Here is a 22,204-nt window from a genome sequence, read left to right on the forward strand (position 1 = left end):
CTATCTTCCCGTCGCTTTGGATTCACTTCTCCGCCCGTCCTACCTTTCAGAAAGTGGTTGATTTTCTGTTTCTAGAGTTGCTGTTCTTCTTCTCTTAGATCTCCCGTTGGATTTGTAGGTGTTTACAATCTTTAGATAAGCTATCTAGCTGATCTCCCGCTACCTGAAGTAGTCTCAGCCTGCTACTTCTCCGCCATCTTGACTCCTCCCCCCCCTAGATTGGTCTTTTGACATGCTTCCATCATTATGATTTTTTTAACAAAATATTTTATTTATTTGTTGAGAGAGAGAGCATGCACACAAGCAGGGGGAGCAGCAGGCAGAGGGAGAAGCAGGCTCCCTGCTCAGGAAGAAGCTGGATATGGGACTAGATCCCACGTCCCTGGAATCATGACCCTAGCTGAAGGCAGACGTTTAACTGACTGAGCCACCCAGGCATCTCCCATCATTATGATTTTTTTTTTTTTTTAAGAAATAGATTTTATTTTATTTTTTTTAAAGATTTTATTTATTTATTTGTTAGAGAGAGAGAGAGGGAGAGAGAGCAAGCATAGGCAGACAGAATGGCAGGCAGAGGCAGAGGGAGAAGCAGGCTCCCTGCTGAGCAAGGAGCCCGATGTGGGACTCGATCCCAGGACACTGGGATCATGACCTGAGCCGAAGGCAGCTGCTGAACCAACTGAGCCACCCAGGCGTCCCCATCATTATGATTTTTAAGCATTCTCATACTTTCTGGCGCTAAAAAATGGTCCATGTTTATCTTTTATTTTATTTTTTCTAGCTCTAGAATCAATATTTTCTCCAGCAAACCCCACTGCCATTTATGGCATTTAGAAACCAAGATCTGTACACTAGGTGTGCTAACTGCTACTGGGGTGTCACATGTTCTAAGTCCTTTTTGCAAATAGAATCAGGAAATATTTGTATACTAACTTGTAAATATAAATATATCTCTAATTTATCTATCATTCTATTGTTATCATCCAACTATTTAGCTAGCTAGCTAAAGATGAATTCAAACTGGTATTTCTGAATCTAATCTAATCTAACACAAAGTTTATTCCAGTCTTTCTTCCTTGCTCATTTTTAACTACTTTCTCTGACAATAAGAAATGTGGCTCTCTTATTCATAATGTATTTGCTTACTTTTTAACTGTAGTGTACTAGTAAGGAAGTTTCAGAATTTTTAACCTGTAGCTAGAATTGCTAGCATATTTACCAACATATTTACCAATAGTGTTTATAAAGAGTATTTTTTTTTGTCCTTAACTTTATAGTTTCCATTCAAAACATAGTTTTTCTGTTACTTAAGCCATTCCTCCTCACCCCCACTAACTTTGGTGATACTATTTCATACATCTGTAATATGGTGTGTTGAATTCTACAATCCATCCTGGCGTTCTCAACATCTTGTTTGATTGTTTTTAATTTACATACATTCAAATCCATTCTTAGTAGTATACAGTTCTATGGGCTTTGAAAAATACATAGAATAATTTGTCTACCACTTCAATACAGTACAGAACAGTTTCATGACACTGCAGATTCTTAGTGTAACCCCTTTGTAGTAAGCTGTTACTCCTTCCACCAATACTTGGCAACCACTGATTCGTTTTTTTTCCATCCACGTAATTTTGCATTTCCAGATTGACAGGTAATTTAATTATACAATATTTAGCCATTTGGGTCGGGCATCTTTCACTTAGCAAGATATATTTAATATTCACTTATGTTTTTGTTGAATTAATACTTCATTTACTTCATCACTGAATTTTAGCCCATTGTATGGAATGTTTATCCATTCATTATTTAAAGGAAATCTTGGGGTTTCTTCCTCCATTGTTTTGCAATGAACAAAGCTATTATAAACACTAACATACAGATTTTTATGTGAACATCAGTTTTCACTTCACTTAAGTAAATACTTAGGAGTGGTAATACTGCGTCATATGGTAGTCATATGTTTAACATTACAAGAAACTACTGAACTGTCTTCCAAAGTGACTATACCATTTTACAGTCTCACAACCATGAATGAGGATTGCAGCTTCTCTCTATCCTTGCTAGCTAGCATAGCTATGTTGATGTTTTTATTTTACGCCACTGTCCTTTGTGTATTTTTCATAGTTGTTAATAGGCAGTGAACACACTTGCATACCACTCTTTTGCCTAACATCACTTTTAAAATGATCTCTCCATGAATTCCACTTTTAATCATTTGATTTTGTACATAGATTCTTCAAGTTGGCATGGTAAAAGAAGCTAAATTTTATATTGCATATTATAATTTTTATAAATGTCTTATTTAGTTAGTTATTTTGTTTGTAAACAGGATCTTGTCTTACATAATACTTCAAAACAAGATGTGGAATGGACTTTGGATATTAGTGGCACTGGGAAACTTTTCAAAGATGGCATATTCAAGATTAGTGTGCTGAGTGGGATTCTGCAACCACATGAAGAATGTAATATTTCCATAAGTTTCTGTCCAAGTAAGTACTTTTTTCCTGCATTTGTTATAGATATTTCAATTTGTCCCTCACATATTATTTAATTTTACCATGTACACAAAAGTTTAGGTTATTTTTTTATGTGTTCTTAAAATAGTTCTAAGAAGTTTCGTACTAGAATTTTGTGGTCACCATCCCCAAAAAATACTCCTGGTGATCCTCACCTCTTGGTATTCGTGCCCTTATAGAGTCCCCTCCCACATCACATAAGACTGATATATTACCCATGGGATATTCCAGATGTGGTGGCTTGTGACTTGCAGTGTAGGTCAGAAAAGGCATTGCCACATCTAGCTTGTACTCTTGGATTACTTGCTGTGGGGGAATCTGGTCAGCATGTCTATTTATCTATATGTCCACTTCTTTACTGGTGTTTTTTAATTAAACAACTTTATTGTACCTTTGTAATTGGTGTGATAAATTTTCTGTCATTACAAATCTGTTACAAAAATTCTTGGCCGTTCTTGCACGTTTACTTTTCTAAATGAACTATACATTATTTTTTTCCTGTTTCTAGAAAAAGGCATTCAACTGAGTTTTTCCCTTCAATGAATACCATGTTTTTCTAGTAATGAAAGTTTATTTTATATGCATCATTATTGTGAATGAGATTTTTTAAGTTACTCTTTTTAATTAGCTATCTATCTATCTATCTATCTATATAAAAGAATGTATTTGTAGTTTATCTGGCTCTTGGCTCCTATACTGAACTTCTGTGGTTTAATCTGGAAGTTTTTCAAAGATTATTCTCTTTGTTTTCTAAGTAAATAGTTTTAAAATCTAAAATCATAGTAACTAATGAATTTGTTTCTTTATTGACAATATCTCTTCCTCTGCCTTATTCTCCTTCTGAATCTGTTAATATATTGTTGTTATAGTACATTTATATTACAGTTGCATTACAGTTGTTTATTGTAATCTACCTGAACCTGTTACTACGATGGCAGTTTGTTAAAACTTTTTCCATTCCAATAGTTTTGCTTTGTGTATTTAAATGTTATAAAAAGTTTACATCTTATATATCTTTTATAAATAAGTATATACATTTAAAATAATGTTCTTTTTTCTACTAAATGCTATTTGCTTGAATGCTGTTTATGTGACACATTGTCACTTTGTCTTCCTTTTGTCAGCCTTTGGTTGATACTTCATTTTATTTTCAGTCTGTGTCTTTTAAATTTAAGACCAGTATTAGAAAGCAAAAGACATATATGTTATATAAAAAAATAAAAAATTATATTAAAGGAAAAGAAAGTAAAGGACGTTGCCTTTCTTCCTGAGCAAGACTGAAATGTGATTCTTAGGAGGGAAATTTAATTTATTTGTATTTTGTGTTACATATTCATTTTTAAGCAGTTTCATTTTACATTTCCTTTGTATTTTTTATTATTTTCCATAACTTTTATGTATTGATCTAATTTTTGTTTTATTTACCATACATCTTATTTCTCTTCTCTATGTTATCTTGAAACCTTTGAAAACAATGCCTCTTTGGATAACATATTTTCCTATTAGTTCTATGATGGAACAATATCCGTGAACTTGTCCACCGACGAAATTATAGTATGGGTTTATTTCTTACTCAGGAAATTGTTGAAATACTTTGGAATTTTATTTCTGGTTTGTGTTTATACACTAGTTAGTGTTTATACACTAACTGTATCATTCCATTCCTCCCACTGCTTCATCAGTGGGCTGGAGTCTTCTCCATCTCTAAGGCATTAAGGTAACAGGTGGCAAGGCAAGACTCGCAGATCAAAGCCGACAGATTGGATGACAGTGCTGGCTTCTTCAGAATCAAACAGCTGAATGGAGAAAGGAGTCTTCGGGGAGTTGGAGTTGAGTTATAGGGGTTTTCTGAGTTGGAACCAGGGTAGCATCACATTGATGTTTTGGTCACTCTCATTTATTTTCTTCTAGTGCGGATAATTTTTACTTTTCCTGGCTCATATGGCACTGAATACCTCCCTCATAACTTTGCCTTAGTAGTTCTTTCCAATCAAGTATGCATCTATTTTTTGGTTTTCTCAGTTGTTTTTATTGTTCATTAAAATGGGAATACTACTGGAAGAAGAAGAAGAAGATGCCTTCTATTTTGCCTTAAATTCTTATGTTTTAGATGAGATACTATAAAGATAAAATTCACACTTAGAAGTGATTATTTTTGAAAGTGTCTTTTTAATTACAACTTTATTGAAATCTGATTCACAGACCATTAAATACATTTTTTTTAAGTGTACAGTGTACTAGTTTTAGGGTATTCACAGTTGGGCAACCATCACCACAGCCTAATTTTAAAAACATATTCATTGCCTGTGAAGGAAAGCCCATTCCCATTGGTAGTCACGCCCTATGTCCCATTCAGCCACTGCTGACCACTATTTGCAGTCTCTAGGAATATGATTAATGTGGACATTTCATATGAATAGAATCATACAGTGTGTGTCCTCTCGTGATTGGCTTCCTTCACACTGCATAATAATTTCAAGGTTCATCCATGTTGTAGCATCAGTCAATACTTAATTCCTTTCTACTACCAGTAATTGTAAGGATATATCACATGTTCTCTGTGCATAGACATTCACTGTCTATTCAGTTGATGGACATTTGGATCATTTCTACTTTTTGACTCTTATGAATGTAACAGCTATGAATATTCATGTACAGTTGTGTGAGGCTACATGTTTTCCTTTATTTGGTTATATATCATAGAGTGGTATTGTTGGGTCATAGGATAATTTGATGTTTATTATATCTTTTTAAATATTTTACTTATTTATTTTTGCAAGAGAGAGAGAGCAAGCGAGCATGAGTGGGATGGGGGCAGAAGGAGAGGCAAACTCTTCGCTGAGCAGGGTGTTTGATATAGGACTCTATCCCAGCACCCTAAGATCATGACCTGAGCCGAAGGCAGGCACTTAACTGACTGAGCCACCGAGGCGCCACTTGATGTTTAACATTTTAAGAAAGTGCCAAACTGTTTCACAAAGTAACTATAACAATTTAAAATCTTATCAGCAGTGAATGAGGGTTCCAGTTTCTCTACATCTTGCTAACTCTTTTTGTAATTTTTAAAATTCTAGCTATCCTAGGGAGTATGAAGTAGTAGGTCATTGTAGTTACTCTTTGCATTTCCCTGATGACTAAAGATGTTGAGTACCTTTATATGTGCTTATTGTCAGTTTGTACGTCATCTTTGGAGAAAGGTCTGTTTGAATCATTGGTTGATTTTAAAATTTGGCTGTCTTTTTATTTTTGAGTTTTCATTGTTCTTCATGTAGTCTGAATAAAATTATTTTATTACATATGCATTTTGAAAATATTTCACTCTGAGATCTCTCTTTTCAACTAATGGAAGATAGCTCAATTTTGATGAAGTCTAATTTATCCAATTCTTGTTTTGTTACTTTGGCTTTTCAGAGTTATATATATATATATATATATAAAGTATATATATATATCATATATATATATATATTTTTTTTTAGATTTTATTTATTTATTAGAGAGAGAGCATGAACAGGGGGAGGGGTAGAGGGTGAGGGAAAAGCACATTCCCCGCTGAGCAGGGAGCCTGATGCGGGGTTTGATTCCAGGACCTTGAGATCATGACCTGTGCCAAAGTCAGATTTCTTAACAACTTAACCACCCATGGACCCCTTCAGCATTATATCTATGAAAATGTTACATAACCTGAGGTCATGGTGAATTATTCTGATGTTTCCTCCTAAAGTCATGTAATTTTACCTCTTACATTTAAGTCTATAGCTTATTTTGAGTTTTTTTTTTTAATGCGGTGTAAGGTAGGACTCCATCCTCATTCTTTTGCACAGGTATATTTACTTGTCCCAGTGTCATTTATTGAAAAGAATATTGTTTCCTCATTGAATTGTCTTGGTACCCTTATTCAAAAATCAATTGGCCATAAACAGAAGTGTTCATTTCTTTTACCATTGTCTTAGAGAATGTCTTGGGAAGTATTCATGTACATACATATTAACAGAAAGATATTTATATAATGATAGATATTAATTCTTCTCAAAATGTTTAGTAGACTTCACCAATGAGTACATTTGGGTTTTGGCTGTTATATGTGAAAAGTTTTTTGATTGCTGCTTCAGTTCACTGAAATGTTTACATGTTTAGATTAATTTTTTAAATTAAATTTTTAATTAAACATTTAAAACTGAATTTTGGATGTTTTGGCCCTTATTTCTTCAAGCAGTGTTTCCCCCTCTCCATCTCTTCTCCATCCCAGGGGTTCTTATTTTGCATATATTAGTGTTCTTCATGATGCCCTATAGATTTCTGAGGCTCTGTTTATTTTTCATTCTTTTTTCTTTCTTTTTTGGACAACAAGTTTATTAACGTGTGTATTTCATGTATACATGTATAGTTCATGTATACATGGGAGATAACTCAGGGGAAAATGAATAAGTCTCAGAGGTGGCTTAGAATTCAGGCTTAAATACCATCTTCAGCTAAAGATAAATCAAAGCCTTTTTTCTTTCTATTCCTTAGACTGAATAAATTCAACTGACATTTTTTCATTTTGGCTGAATCTTTGTTTAGCTAGTTCAAATCTGTTGAATCCCTCTAGTGAATTTTTCATTTTTCATTTCAGTCGTCGTTATTTTTCAATTCTATAACACACACACACACACACATACACATTTTTTAGGTATATTCATATGTATATATGTCCAATGCTTGAACTTTCTCAGGGAGTTTCTGTTGACAAATTTTTGTGTGTGTGTATGGATCATTTATTATTAACTTAGGATTTTTTTCAGTTATATTGGTGAGATCTTGATGTTGTTCTTTGGGCTATCCTGTAGCCTAAATGTAGCATCTGCCATTTTCTTCTAGCAGTCATTAGAAACAGATTATACTTTGCTTCTGTCCTTTTCTTTCCTTGTAATCTGACTGTGATAAGCCTCTTATCCCAAGCCATGGTCGGGGGGCTTTATGTCTCATTCTTTTTTTTTTTTCTTTGCCTTATAGATGCATCCTTTGCCGTAAATATCACCTAAAGTAGGGTAGATCTACATTACTCCACAGGGCTAGACCACCAAGCAAGGCTGCCTTACACTGTCAGAGTTTTAGTGAGGTGGTTTTTACTTTTCACTTCCCCTTTCTTATCTCTTCCTTGGACTGCCACAAGGATGGTGGCTGGGGCTGTGATAGAATATGTGACCCATACTGAGCTCAAAGCAAATCTCCAATCTCATCTGAATCCAAACCACTGTTCTTGAATCTAATTTGGGTGGTTAGACTCCCACTTTCCTTGAATAAGATTGTTCTCAGTTCTCATGTAAATAGCCTCAGGGTTTCACAACCCAGGGGGCACATTCCCAACTTGAGAATCCCTGCTGCATAAAAAAAATAGTTTTTCTGGTAAAGAGCTTCAGGAAGTGAGGGTATTGACAACCAACTTCTTTAAGCAGACTGAAGCAAAGGAACAACAGGAAGATGCTTGGAAACACATCTTTTTCTCCTTTTTGAGGAACTCTATACTGGTATTTGTCATTAATTTAAAGCATCTGCTTCAATACCTTTATAGTTCATATGCCATAACTAAAGAATCACACCAAATGCCATTTCCAGACTATTTTTTTCTATTTAAAAGGGTGTTACAATAGCTTACCCGTCATTCTTCTTAATTATTCTTGCTTAAAAAGCAACATCAGAATTTCAGTCTCTGGTATGCTGTTTGGGCCTATCCAGATTCCCATTACTGGCTTTTTCCATCCATCTCTCAGTTGTGGGTATTGGCTTCTGACAGGTTATATCTGTCCCTTTCTCTAGAAGGTTCCCCTTGACGGAAGGAAGTTGCTCCATGCAGAGGTGTCTGGGAGGGTAAGCTTTACCAGCTCTACTACCTCAGCTGGCCCAACTACCTCTCCCTCAGCTGGGCCAACCTCTGGTGACTTCCCATCCCATAGCTGCCTGTGGGATCAGTCTGAATCTGGATTTTAAAACCACTACTTTTCATATCTTCTTGCCCTCCTCTGTTTTGCTTCTGCCTTTACTTACAGGTTCTTCCTGAGGGCATGCCCTCTGTAAATCACTTGCCTGAGAATCTTTGGGATGGTACTGTTTTACATATCTAGAACAAATGTGGCAATCGCAAGAAAATACCAAGAACTAGCAATGTTATCAACAGAAAAGGCATGATAAGAACCTATTATGGCTTTTATGCTTTTTAGAGTTCATTCAGCTGTATATTTTCTCAGTAATATGCTATTAGCACTGTGTTGCCTTAGCTCAGTGTGCTGGTACATCTATTAGCATGACATCTTTTTTTTTTTTTTTGTGAGGGATTTTTTGATCATTTTAGTTTTATGTGCAAGAAATAGTACGTAGAGTACTGTGATTGATAGATTTGAAAAATGTTTCATCTTTTATTATCTCTGTTTAGAACTCTGAAAATATAGTAGAAAAATCACATATACTCCTCATTCTGAAGCTTATTTTGTAAAAGTAATTAGGTTTCATTATGTATTTCTTTGTATTTCTTCTCAGTTTCTATTATGTAGTCCTGAAAGAAATTATAGGAAAGCCAGTCTAGCTAAAGCCACCACATGTATTTCTGTATAGAGCTTCTCCTTTATGCTTATATCAACATTTTTATCTAGATGAAGTAAAATAGATAATCTAGGAGGAAATAATTAGTATTTCCATTTGGCTTTTCCTTCAGTATGCAGCTAAGCCTAAGCAGTCAAGTCTATGAGTTGCCCTCTTAGGATTTCAACCTTACTCTTAAGAAAAACATGTCTGTAACACATTTATATAACTTACATCTCAGATTAGAGAGAAGACCCACCTGAGCTTAGAAAAATATGTTACTGAATCTCTAGTAGTCTTAGGTTACACAGGGAATGCCCTTCTCCATGACCCCAGAGACATTTACCAGGTGTGAAATCCAGAAATATATATAAGCTCAAAATTGCCCATTCAAAATTCAGAATTCAGTAAGTCCTAATTAAAACCTTGCCTAGGGGCGCCTGGGTGGCTCAGCAGGTTAAAGCCTCTGCCTTCGGCTCAGGTCATGATCCCAGGGTCCTGGGATCGAGCTCTGAGTCGGGCTCTCTGCTCAGCAGGGAGCCTGCTTCCTCCTCTCTCTCTCTCTCTGCCTGCCTCTCTGGCTACTTGTGATCTCTGTCTGTCAAATAAATAAATAAAATCTTAAAAAACAACAACAACAACATAAAACCCTTGCCTAACTTCAGAAGTAATGAACTTGACTTTCATTCCCCCCAAATAATTTTTACAATATCAGATTTATTAAATGAAACCATCATTTTGATGAAGTTTTAGAACATAGATGAGGTTCGGTGGGGTGAGGTCCAGAGACAATGACCAAGAAAGAATTCTTGAGACATCTTTGGTGTAAAATGGTGGTTCATTAAAGCACAGGGACAGGACCCCTGGGGAGGAAGAGCTGCTGCCCTGGGGTTGTGAGGGATGGCAGGTTATATACCCTGGGGTTGGGGGAAGTAAGGAAAAGGGAGGTTTCAATAGAACTTTCATATGCTAAAGAGGACCTACAAAGATACCTGATACCAGAGGCCTTGCCATTGCCAAGGTTGTTTTGCCCTCTAGCAAGGTATTAACATTAAGATGGGTGGGAGATTCCTAAAGAATGTCACCTATGTCCCACCCAGGAGTGGGGGTGGGGGGGAGGTTGCAAGGTGTCAGCATTTTGCTTTGTCCTCAGCAAGACTTCTGTTCCCTCATCAATTTCTCTATAGATTTACAGGTTTGGGTTTTTTGTTTGTTTGTTTGTTTTTTATTTACAGTGTTTTTCAACTCAAAAATTCTACTATAATTCATTTTCTCAGCTCAGGATATGGATATAGTCTCTCATGTTTTCACATAGTTTTTCCAGTGTTCATCTGTCATTGTTAGTAGGATGTCATTAATTCACTTCCTTCTCCAGCCACCTCTCCTCACACTGTATGAACAAGTAAAAGACTGATTGGATCAAGTGAAGGCAGCCAGCACAGAGAAATCTAGTGGGTATGATTAGTTCGCTGATTCCATTGTTTTTGTGTATGGTTCACAATGTGTCACCATCGAACATGCATCATAGAGAACTCATCATATGCTCTCGTGATACTGTTGGTGGCCCTGATCTGTGCCAGGTCATTCCAGTGTCCTGTTTTTGAATTCTAAGATTACCTTGAGTTTATACTCACCAGAACATATTTTCCTCTCTAGGAGACATTGTTTGGCATTTGAGTCTAAGAGGGCATTGGCAGCTTGCTGGGATGGGACCTGTTGTCTGGGACTAGCCTGCATCCCCACATGCTGAGCCCTTTTGTCCAATACAGACTACCTTTCCTCATAGTGAGTTGCCACATGGGAATTTCCTTTTTCTTTTTTTTTTTTTAAAGATTTTATTTATTTATTTGACAGACAGAGATCACAGTAGGCAGAGAGGCAGGCAGAGAGAGAGGAAGGGAAGCAGGCTCCCTGCTGAGCAGAGAGCCTGATGCGGGGTGGATCCTAGAACCCTGGGATCATGACCTGAGCTGGAGGCAGAGGCTTTAACCCACTGAGCCACCCAGGCGCCCCTTCCTGTCTTTCTCTACCAGGTGAAATTAGCCAGCTGGTCAACCCTGGTAGCTTTCCATAAACTTAAAAATCTGGGAGGAACAACATTTCTTTCTTCTCGGCACACCCATTTCTCAGTACTAGTCCCCTGAGATCCTTGTGGCAACTATCTGACCTCATGTTCACACTGCATATGGTAAAGGGATGGGCAGCTCCTGTTAAGGCACAGAAAACAATAAAAAAAAAAAAGAAGTCCTGTTCCACTGTTTCTTCCAGGTATAGGTATTTTCCAATAATAATGAAAATTTGCTTTAAGGATACCTGCTCTATTTATAGGCATAGTGCGCTTTAGAATATTTTTGATTCAGTGACCCTTCGTTACATGTTTTAAGTTCTGTGGCAGGATAATTCCAGTTTCTGGGTAATCTATCTTCCGCTGAGCTGTAACTTCATAGCACATTTTGATATTTAATAAGGTTTAAACTAAGTACATGTTTTTTGTATATGTGAAAAAATCTAAGATACTTTTAAAATTGTTTTTTATTAGATCATCCTAGTAAATACACAGCTGATATTCCCATTCATCTAAATGATAATCCAGTTTGCTATCGAATGTTATGTTTGGTCGGAGAGGTGAAATCACCCATGTTGTTGTTTGACCCTCCGTTCATATTTTTCACTCCTGTTCCTCTGGGTGTAACAACTGTGATGGATATCAACATTTTACCTCAAAACTATTTCAGGTAAATGCTTAATGTGAATTTACCACATTTTGATTATGTGCTTTTCTGTTTGTTTCTTTGTTATGTGAGTTTTTAGCAATGACTTGTTTCTATAGTTGGAATGAACTGTTAGAATATTTAACTGTTGGGGCGCCTGGGTGGCTCAGTGGGTTAAAGCCTCTGCCTTCGGCTCAGGTCATGATCTCAGGGTCCTGGGATCGAGCCCCGCATCGGGCTCTCGGCTCAGCGGGGAGCCTGCTTCCTCCTCTCTCTCTCTGCCTGCCTCTCTGCCTACTGGTGATCTCTGTCTGTTAAATAAATAAATAAAATAAAAAAAAAAGAATATTTAACTGTTCATTTAACTTAAAAATTCTTAAACCCCACTTAATTATTTCACAATTAGTCATTTTATTTTCTTGTAAAAAATTTTGATACATCTCTCTTTGTGGTACGAAAAGCAAGCTTCCTATTTCTGTGTGACAAACTACCACACACTTAGTGCCATAAAACATCAGTTTGTTCTCTCATCGTTTCTTTGGGTCAGGAGTCCAGGTTCGTTTAGCTGCATCCACTGCTTATGGTCTCAGTAGGCAAAAATCAAGGTGCAGACTATAGCAACTGTCTGATCTGAGGCTCAGTCCTCCTGCAGTCTTTCTGGTTGTTGGCAGGACTGATACATTTAGTTGTAGAACTAAGGTATCATTTTCTTGCTCGCTGTTGGCTGAGACCACTCTCAGCTCTTAGAGGCCACCCTCAAATCCTAACCATGTCATTCCTCCACCCATCATGGGACTTTACTCATTGAAAGCCAGAAGTGTACCATCTGTCAGACTTCTCTGACCTCCAGCCCTTCTTTTAAGATCTTACCTAATTAGGTCTAATCCACCCATGATGATCTCCCTTTTGCTTTACTTGAATTCATTTAACTTGGGATATCAATTACATATGGAAAGTCCCTTTACCATGGCTGTATAACACAGCTGATTCACCAAAGTAGTATCATATTTACACATTCTGCCACCCAAGGGGTGAGAATTATGCAGTTTGTGTGTACACTAAGTCTCTTGGGAACAATCTCAGAGTTCTGCCTATCACATGTACATAGTATAGCAGAATGCAGTCTGTTTTCATTTTTAAAAAAATTTATCAACAGCCCAAACCCTAATAGCGTATTGCCCTAGATAAATTATGTACCCTTGCATTACAAAACAAGTAAATTATGTGTGTGTTTAATTAATTAATTAGGTAATTAATTAATTACTGGCATCTGAGGAATATGGGAGGTTTCCAAAGGGTTCAAATCAAACTAGACCAAATCAGTACATACTTATAAACAGAAACCAGAGTAGGAGTGGTGTGCTATAATAATCTGCGAAATGTAGGCTTGTTCTTAAAACCTGAGGCAACTTCTTCAAGGTAGGAAAACGACCTCAAATTCCTGGATTAATCCAGTGACACTGGAGGAGGCTAAAATAGTTCATGTGAGTAAATCCTTCCACCTTTCAGAAGAAGCAAGCAAATCTTTTCTAGACCAGTGGTTCTTAAGTGTTGGTGTATATCAGCATCACCTGAGACGCTTTATAAAACAAACGTTGTTGCTTCCCATCCCCAGAATTTATGATTCAGGAAGCCTGGAATGGTATGTAATAATTTGTATTTCTAGGAAGTTTCCAGATGATGCTTACACTGCTGATGCATGGACCACACGTTGTGAACCTCTCTTCTAAATGAAGCTGTCCTCAGTTTTGGCTCATATTTCAGTTTCCACAATTGCTGTCAACCAGACATGAGTGTAGTATAGTATTGCAAAACTTATAAGGAGGGAAGATACCATCATTTAGAGTTACATTTAGAGTACAAACAACCATATTGAAATTTACTTATTTATTTTTTAAAGATTTTATTTATTTATTTGACAGAGATCACAGGTAGGCAGAGAGGCAGGCAGAGTAAGAGGAGGAAGCAGGCTCCTTGCTGAGCAGCGGAGAGCCCGATGTGTGGCTTGATCCCAGGACCCTGGGATCATGACCTGAGCCCAAGGCAGAGGCTTTAAACCACTGAGCCACCCAGGTGCCCCCCATCTTGAAATTTAGACTCTTAAGTCATTCAGATATTGGAATTATCAGACACAGAATATAAATAATTTTGTAAAATAAGATCACGTTATAAAAATTAGTAATTAACATGGAAGTATATAACACAGACTTGGAAATGAACCAAATATAACTTACAGGAATTTTTAAACAAAGTATGTAGGGTAAATTTTTAAGGACATCCACAAAACCTAAGATTGTATATAACTATACAAACACTATAGAAACCAACAGAATCATGGTTAATTTTGTAAGAGAGAAAAAGAGATGCATACTTTAAAAAGCAAGAAAAAACTGAAACAAAAATGATGGCAAAAAATCTTAAGTAGTTGAGTAAGACCATTAAATGTAAATAAGTTACTCTGACTAGTTAAAAGATGGAGAATGTTAGAGTAAATAAGAAAAAAAAATACAACTGTCTGTTAAAAGAAGTATATGGGAAACATAAGGACAAGAAAGAGTGAAGTAAAGCAGGGTTTCTCAACTTCAGAACTGTTGACATTTTGGGAAAGATGCTTTTTTTTTTCACTGGAGGCTAATTTGTAGGATAGTAGGATATTTAGCATAGTAGGATGTTTAGCAGCCTCCCTGGTCTTTAACTAATAGCATCCTCCCCCAGTTATGACAGAAAAAAATTGTCTCCACACATTGCTACATGTCCCCTGGGATGCAGAACCACTCCCAGTTGAGAACCACCAAACTGAAAAGTTAGGAGCAGTTACAGCAGAATAACCATAAGAAACCTGGATAACAGTATTAATTTTACATGTGATAACCTTATTTAAGAGGTAAAATGTATTTTTAATATTAAAAATACATTAATTATAAAAGGTGCAGCTCACCTGGAAACTATCAGAATTCTAAAATTGTATGCACAACTAAAATATATAAACCCCAAATTAAAATAATACAGGGAAATTGACTAGTCCTTCATCACTGTAGGATGTTTCAACACATATCTCAATTATTGATGAGTCCAAAAGACAAAAATACATGTATTGATAAAGAAAACTTGGAAATGGTGTTTTAAAGCCTAATTCATTTAATACTAATATTATTAAAATACTAAAAGTCGTATTAAAAATAGTGCTATAAAGTACCGCACCCTGCAGTTACAGAGTAGACATTTTTCTCAACCATATAGGAGGTATTTACAAAAATTGAGAGTGTATCATTCTATAGTTCAAATTTAACAATTTTTTTTTTAAAAGATAATTTATTTTGTTGAGAACATGAGTAGGATAGGGGGTAAGCAGAGGGAGATGGAGAGAGAATCCCAAGCAGACTCCCCACTGAGCATGGAGCTTGACTCAGGGCTCAATCCCACAATCCTGAGATCATGACCTGGGCTGAAACCAGGAGTTGGATGCTTAACCAACTGTGTCACCCAGGTGCCCCTCAAATGTAACACATTTTTAAAAATTGACATCATATATATACTATGTTTTCTGATAATAATTATAATTTTAAAATCATTAAAATATTAACAGATCTGCCATACATTTGGAACTTAAAAAAAACTCTTTTTGTTTTTTTAATTTAATTTTAGAGAGAGAGAGATTGCATGCATGCGCACACACGTGATTTGGGGAGGGGCAGAGGGAGAATCTCAAGCAGACTCATGAGTGCAGAGTCTGACAGAGGGGCTCAGTCTCATGACCCTGTGATCATAACCTGAGCCAAAATCAGGAGTCGGACACTCAACTGGCTGAGCCAGCCAGGGCCCCCTAAAAGAATCTACTATGGGGGATCAAAGAAGATATAATACTGAATTCTGCAAATAAATAATAATTAAAGTACCATGCATCAAAACATGATAACATTCCCTGATATAGTGTTTGAGTATTAAATTTGAGAACTTAACTTGAAACACATAGTCACTTCTGTTGTTTTCTTTAGACAATTAGGCCTGCATCTGTGTTGAGTTAACTCCATCTGTTATATTAAATTCCAGTGGTTAAGCAATAAACGAATAAATACACTTACGGAATGCAGGAAAAATGGTACTTAGATGAAGATGTGTAGTCTTAAATGCTGATAGTAGATAAAAAATGATTAGAAGTTTCAAGTGTTCAGCTTAATAATAATAGATTAAACCTAAGGGATGTAGAATGTAGATAAAATGAAAAAGTAGAAATTAAAGGAATAGAAAGCAAGTATATAGAAGATAGGCTCACTGAACCCAAAAGTTGGTTCTTTGAAAAACTAATATAGTGGGTACTGATACAGTGATACTGATAAGGAACAAAAAGACAGAAGATACAACTAAATAGTATTAAGAATAATGGGGCATATTATATATCCAGTGGAGAAAAATGAGATAATGAAAATACTATGAGGAAATTTATTCCAGCACATTTGAAAACTTAAATGAAATGGGATGTTTGTAGAAAAAAATGTAATCTTTTTTTTTAAGATTTTATTTATTTGTCAGAGATCACAGGTAGGCAGAGAGGCAGGCAGAGAGAGAGAGGGAAGCAGGCTCCCTGCTGAGCAGAGAGCCCGATGCGGGGCTCAATCCCAGGACCCTGGGATCATGACCTGAGCCAAAGGCAGAGGTTTTAACCCACTGAGCCACCCAGGCACCCCTGTAGAAAAAATATAATTTAGTAAAACCATACTGGTAATACATAGAAAGTTGAAAGACTTTGAATCAATATTTAAAATCTTCTTACAAGGAAAATAACCATCTTCTGATATTTTTATGGGCAAGTTTTACTAAACTTGCAAGAAACTGGTTTCTCAGACCTTGTAGAAATTCTAGACAAGAGAAAACGATATGATGTACTCTAATTTATTTTATGAAGTCAAAATATTATTATAAAATCAGATAATTACAGTATGAGAAAAATAAATTATGGGCCAATCTCTTTTATGACTATAGATGCAATAATCCTTAGTGAATTAAACTAAATATACTTATTAATATAATGTATATTACATATATAATATAAATCTCTTAATAAATCATGACATCCCAGTGGTTATATCCCAGTGTTATAAGATTTGCCTAATGTTAGAAAAGCTAAAATACCTTTGTATTTCATCTCCCACATTTACAAATTAAAGAGAATAATGACATCATCATTTCCATAGTTGCAGAAGAAAAGCATTTGGTAAAATTCCAAAACCATTTATGATAAAACTCTTAATATCAGGAATAAAGGAGATATCCCTTAAATTGTTAAAATTTTCTATCATGTATCTAGAAGAGACATTACCATGGCTACTGGAACATAAATTAATTCCATTTAAATAAAAAAGAAAAGGCAAGGATGCCTATTATCACTGCCTCTCTAATACATTTTCCTGAAAAACATAGTCCATGCATGAAATTAAGAGAAATAAAATATGTAAGGATTAGATGATTTTACATATAGGAAATTAAAAGAATCTGCAGGTAAAATTTTAAAGCTATGAAGGTTGTTCATCAAAATAGACACATATAGGTTCACTATTTAAAATACATAGCCCTGGGGTGCCTGGGTGGCTCAGTTGGTTAAGCCTCCGACTCTTGATCTCAGCTCAGGTCTTGAATTTTCAGGGTGGTGAGATCGAGCCTCACATTGGGCTCTGCACTCAACATCGAGTCTGCTTGGCACTGACTCTCCCTCTCCCTCTGCCACTCCCCCTATTCTCCTGCTCTCCCCTGCCCCCCCTCAAATAAATAAATAAATCTTTTTGAAAAAAAAAGAAAAAGAATAGCCAAGCCATTCCTGAAGAAGAATAAGATAAGAAGGGCTTGCCTTACCAAATATTGAGATTAAACCAATACGGTAGTGGTGTGCCAATAGATAAAAATGATCAAAGGAATAGAATAAAGAGACTTGCAGAAAGCCCATATATGAATAGGTAGTGAATTTTGATAAAAATGGTATTGACCTCTGTGGAGAAAACGGGTTACTATCCAGTAAATGGTGCTGAAAAAATTGATTATCTGTGTGGAATATTTCAAACTGGATTTCTGTTTCACACAATACACAAAGATCCGTTACAAATGGATTGATGTCTTAAATGTGAAAGGAAGAAATTTAAAAAATATTTTGGGAAACAATTTCAACATCTGTGGGAGGAGAAGAATTTCTTAAATAGGACTTGAAATCATGCTAAGAATAAAATAAATGACTGATAAATTTAGTTAGAAACATATCAAATCACTCAAAAGAAATGTTGACAAAAAAACTCCTGATAAGTACTTCACAGAAGAGGATTCATAAATGGGTAATGAACATCTGAAAGCATATAACTGACCTTTTTGTAGATTTGGAAATGAAAATTGGAGACTAAAATAAGATAAGCATTTTGCCTGTCATAGGTAGATAAACATTAAGAAGTCAGGTCCTAGTCACAATGTCAATGAGTTAGGACCACACTGGATAATAATATGCAAAGTGTAATATCGTCATATTTCACAGCCCAGTAATTCCACTTCACAGTATATGCAAGAAAAACTCTTGCATGCATGTATTATATGTTTGAAATTATTTCATAGTAGCATTATTCAGAACAGCAAAACCTGGGAACTGCACAAATGTCCTGTGACCGGTAAAAGAATTATAATTTGTGATATATGTGTACGTGAATCTAGCTATAGCTGTGAAGTGGATGAACCTCAGCTCATGAGACAACTCAGAGCTCTTAGAAACAAACTATTGAGGTAAAAATTTTTTTGAAACTAAAGAAAGGCCATGTATATTGATATCCTTTATATAAAACAACAAAAAAGGAAAGCCAAAGTTATTTTATTTTATTAATTAGCCAAACTAATTTTTATTTAGAAATATAAGCCTATCTATAAAGATGTAGATATATAGAGTGGCTAGTTGACATGCTAAAGTGATGCAAAATGTGACATGCTAAAGTGATACAAAATGTGACATGCTAAAGTGATACTGGTTTGTGCACCAGTATAAATTGCCTGTAAGCATTATTTTCATCAACTTCTAGATCGTGTAGCTACCCCAGAGCTTCTTCAGTCTCTTATTTTACAGTTAAGTATTCTGAGGTCCAGTGAAAAAAGTTCCAAGTGTGATGTGATGGTTGAAAATAAATGGGTATCATTCAAGTTGTGGAGCCAAAGCAGCCTCTAGTTTCTAACATTTGGCCTGCAAGATACGATGTGTGCTTACGTACACTTTAGAGCTTGTTCTGAATGCAATTTGGTGACAGGAGTGTAGTTTCTCAACATTAACTGGACAACTTCAGGTTTCCCAGTTCTTTCAAGACCCTATCTTATAAGCAGATACTAGTCTTTGTCACTTAAACAGAAAATAGAAGTGGCTTGAATTATATTGTGCTAAAAAGTTTTTTTTTTTAAATCAAGAAACATTGTCTAATAAGTGGATTAATGTTTTACTCTTTCAAATTTTGAATGAATGTATAAAGATATCGATTTTAAAATGATCTCAAGTCAAAAGTTGGATCTTGAAAAATACGGTATAATGAAAGGAACATGTAATAAGGACTGTAGACATGATATAACCCAGTCTTCTCATTGTATGCACAATAAGACCAACAGTATTAATAACTTACCAAATGACACATAGCTTATTAACAACAAAATTGGATGCAAAACTGATTTATAAATTACATTTTTAATTTTTTATGCAACGAACCATATCAATTTAAGTAATTGGAGTTGAGATCTCTCTTTACTTTTTTTAGTTAATTAGCTGAATGATCTTCATTGTAATTAACATAGTAGGGAAATATGATTCCCATTTGATAACACTTCTCATTTGTTATGGGAGCCTACACATATAATAAAATTTTAAAAGTAATATGGCTAAATATTTACTGACGACTAAAAGTTATCAAGTGTAGATTTAAAGGTTAATTCTACATACTGTGGTATTAGAAATCATGAACACTTTAGATTGGCTAAATAAATTATAGGTATATAATGAAATATGTGAAGATTAAGCAGAATTTTTTAGTTGTAATGATTAGAAACTATTCGTGACATGTATAGAAGTGCTTAATAGTATCCACATTAAAATTTTTTTTGTGTGTATATGCATCTCTGAGTATTATATTTAGTCTATATGCATTAAAGCTTTAGCTATCAAATTGGTAAGTTTTGGTAAATTTTTTAAAGGATATATTCAAGGACAATACTAGTTATATCATGGCTATTGATAAAAACACGTATTTAGTCAGGTGTTTTAATCCTCTTTTTTAATTCATAGAGGTCAGAAGGAAGTTTGGATCATCTTATGTGGTCACATTAATATATTATCGTTCTTATATTGTGACAAAATAAGAGATGACGCAAAAATATTTTTAATAATTGGGCATATTATTGCAAATATTTCTTGCTTAATTTTTCCAATGATTCAAAAACCAGAGGAAGACACATTTAAATCCAGTTACTTGCATGTATTTTGAGTTTTTTTTTTTTATTTCAAACAGAGATTCAACGTTACGTGTCCAGATTCCCACAGCAAGACTTTTTGATGGTGACGAGGTTCATCCTCTTTCTGTGACGTTGCCAAAAGGCAGAGTCATCAGAGGGTCTCCCAGTGGAATGAATGCAGCACTCACCTGCCACCTCAGCTTCAGATCATCTAAACCTGTGTCATTTTTCACTGATATTCTTTTCTATGATAACAGAAATAACTGGTAAGATATTCTTTTGTATCTGACAGTGAAGAATGATAAGTTTTTTTACACTATTGTGAAATATTGAAAGGAGTGACATCTGAAATAATGACTTTGGACATGACATTCTACATTAAAGTTCCAAATGTAGCATTGCTCCCATGAGAAATAGCTTGACAGTGGTTAGCAGCATATCCTGCAGCTAGGCTGTGTGGGTTTGAATCCTGGCTCTCTTAACTGTGGTGAAGTTATCTTATCTTCTGAGAGCCTTTCCATTTTCTCCACCGTAAAATGGGGGTAATAACAGAACCTATCTCCTCTGTAATTATGGGAAATTCCCCGAGTGAGTAATCATTGAATAACTGGACAGGAACTGGAACCAAGGAAATGTAAAATAAGTGTTAAATGAAAATGAGAAATATCAGTATAACGAGTTTCCGAACAATGCAATTTTGTTGCATGTTGCTTTAGTAGACTCGGGGAAATTCAGATATACCCTGGTAAAAACATGTTTCTGGATTTCGTACCTTGTAGGATCAGAAATTCTACTTTTAGTTACACCCTGAGATGATTTGATTCCCCAGGTTGTAAGAGGCTAATGGGTCAAGCAATATAATTTGTTAAAAACGTTTGTAGTGAGAAGTAGCATTAGAGGGAATTGTACACTAAAGATGAGAGTCAGTGTATGTATTCAGTGTGATCATTTATTGACTTGTAGGGGGGTTGTTACTATTTGGTATATTCGTAGTCAAAGGATTGATTTCTGTGTTACGAATTAGAAGGGGAGACAGATGCTATTGAAATGTTGCGTGCAGAGCAGAGTGTGGCCGTATCTAGGACACAGCTCATGGAGTTCTCCAGAACTCCACTTTCTGTGTCTCTTGCATATATAGGTGGATAAAATCATCTAAGTTATACCACTTGGACTCCCGTTTTTCTCTTTTGATGCTAACGGTCTGTCTTTTGTTGATATTTAAAAACAAATTTTTAATGGTTTTGCTTTAGGCTCCTATCAAGCGCTGAACTCTGTGCCTCTGTCCTGGGAGACACTCTGTCTTTCTGTACAGTATCAACCTTGTTCATAAAAGTTTCACTTTACTGCACTCCAGTCCACAAATTCACACTTAGCCCAAAGCACTATGTAAGGTGGACCTGTGAACTCACTTGTAAAAACCATGAATAATTTATCCATGAGTGTCTTAAAGCTAATGAAGCCTTAGACCACATTAACAGGGTAAGGAAGGAAATAGTTTGACTCAATACTAAGTGGACAAGATTGCTTCTGGGACAGAGGTACAAACGCCTCTAACAGGAGCACTAATAGACTTGACTGTGCCAGTGCTCACTTTTGGTCAGCAAATAGGACAGTAAGGAGACCCGAAAACAGTCTCTAAAGGAGGGGTTGCTATATTTGATTATCTTTTTTTATCTTTTCTTTTTGTTGTGTGTTTCCTTTTGGCCTTGAGACTGGTTTCTCTTACCTGGATTTCCCCACCATTCTTACCTTACTTTCCGCTAAGCTCCATTTCAACCTTCCGCAAGTTTGAGATAAACAGAGCTTTTAGAAGTAATTTAGAAACATTGAAAACCATAGGTGGGCTACAAAAGGCTCTCCCATGCACCCAGATGAACAAGAATCATAAGCACTCCAAGGAACTTTAATTCTGGTTAATCCCTTTACTGATGCATTCATTGTTAACTCCTTATCTAGTTTCCCGTA

General features: G+C 35.6%; 1 protein-coding gene across 1 annotated transcript in view; it reads left to right on the forward strand.

Moving 5' to 3' along the window:
* The window catches only part of LOC111150500 (cilia and flagella associated protein 47), a 526,123-nt gene that overhangs the window by 121,341 nt on the left and 382,578 nt on the right, over nt 1–22,204 (forward strand). Inside the window, exons 24-26 of the mRNA XM_022507981.1 lie at nt 2,333–2,492; nt 11,617–11,812; nt 20,296–20,505. Coding sequence (XP_022363689.1) covers nt 2,333–2,492; nt 11,617–11,812; nt 20,296–20,505 — 566 coding nt within the window. The remainder of the gene's footprint in view (nt 1–2,332; nt 2,493–11,616; nt 11,813–20,295; nt 20,506–22,204) is intronic.

The sequence above is a fragment of the Enhydra lutris genome, unplaced genomic scaffold, assembly GCF_002288905.1.
Source record: "Enhydra lutris kenyoni isolate GAN:26980312 unplaced genomic scaffold, ASM228890v2 scaffoldscaffold23, whole genome shotgun sequence".
Lineage (NCBI taxonomy): Eukaryota > Metazoa > Chordata > Mammalia > Carnivora > Mustelidae > Enhydra > Enhydra lutris.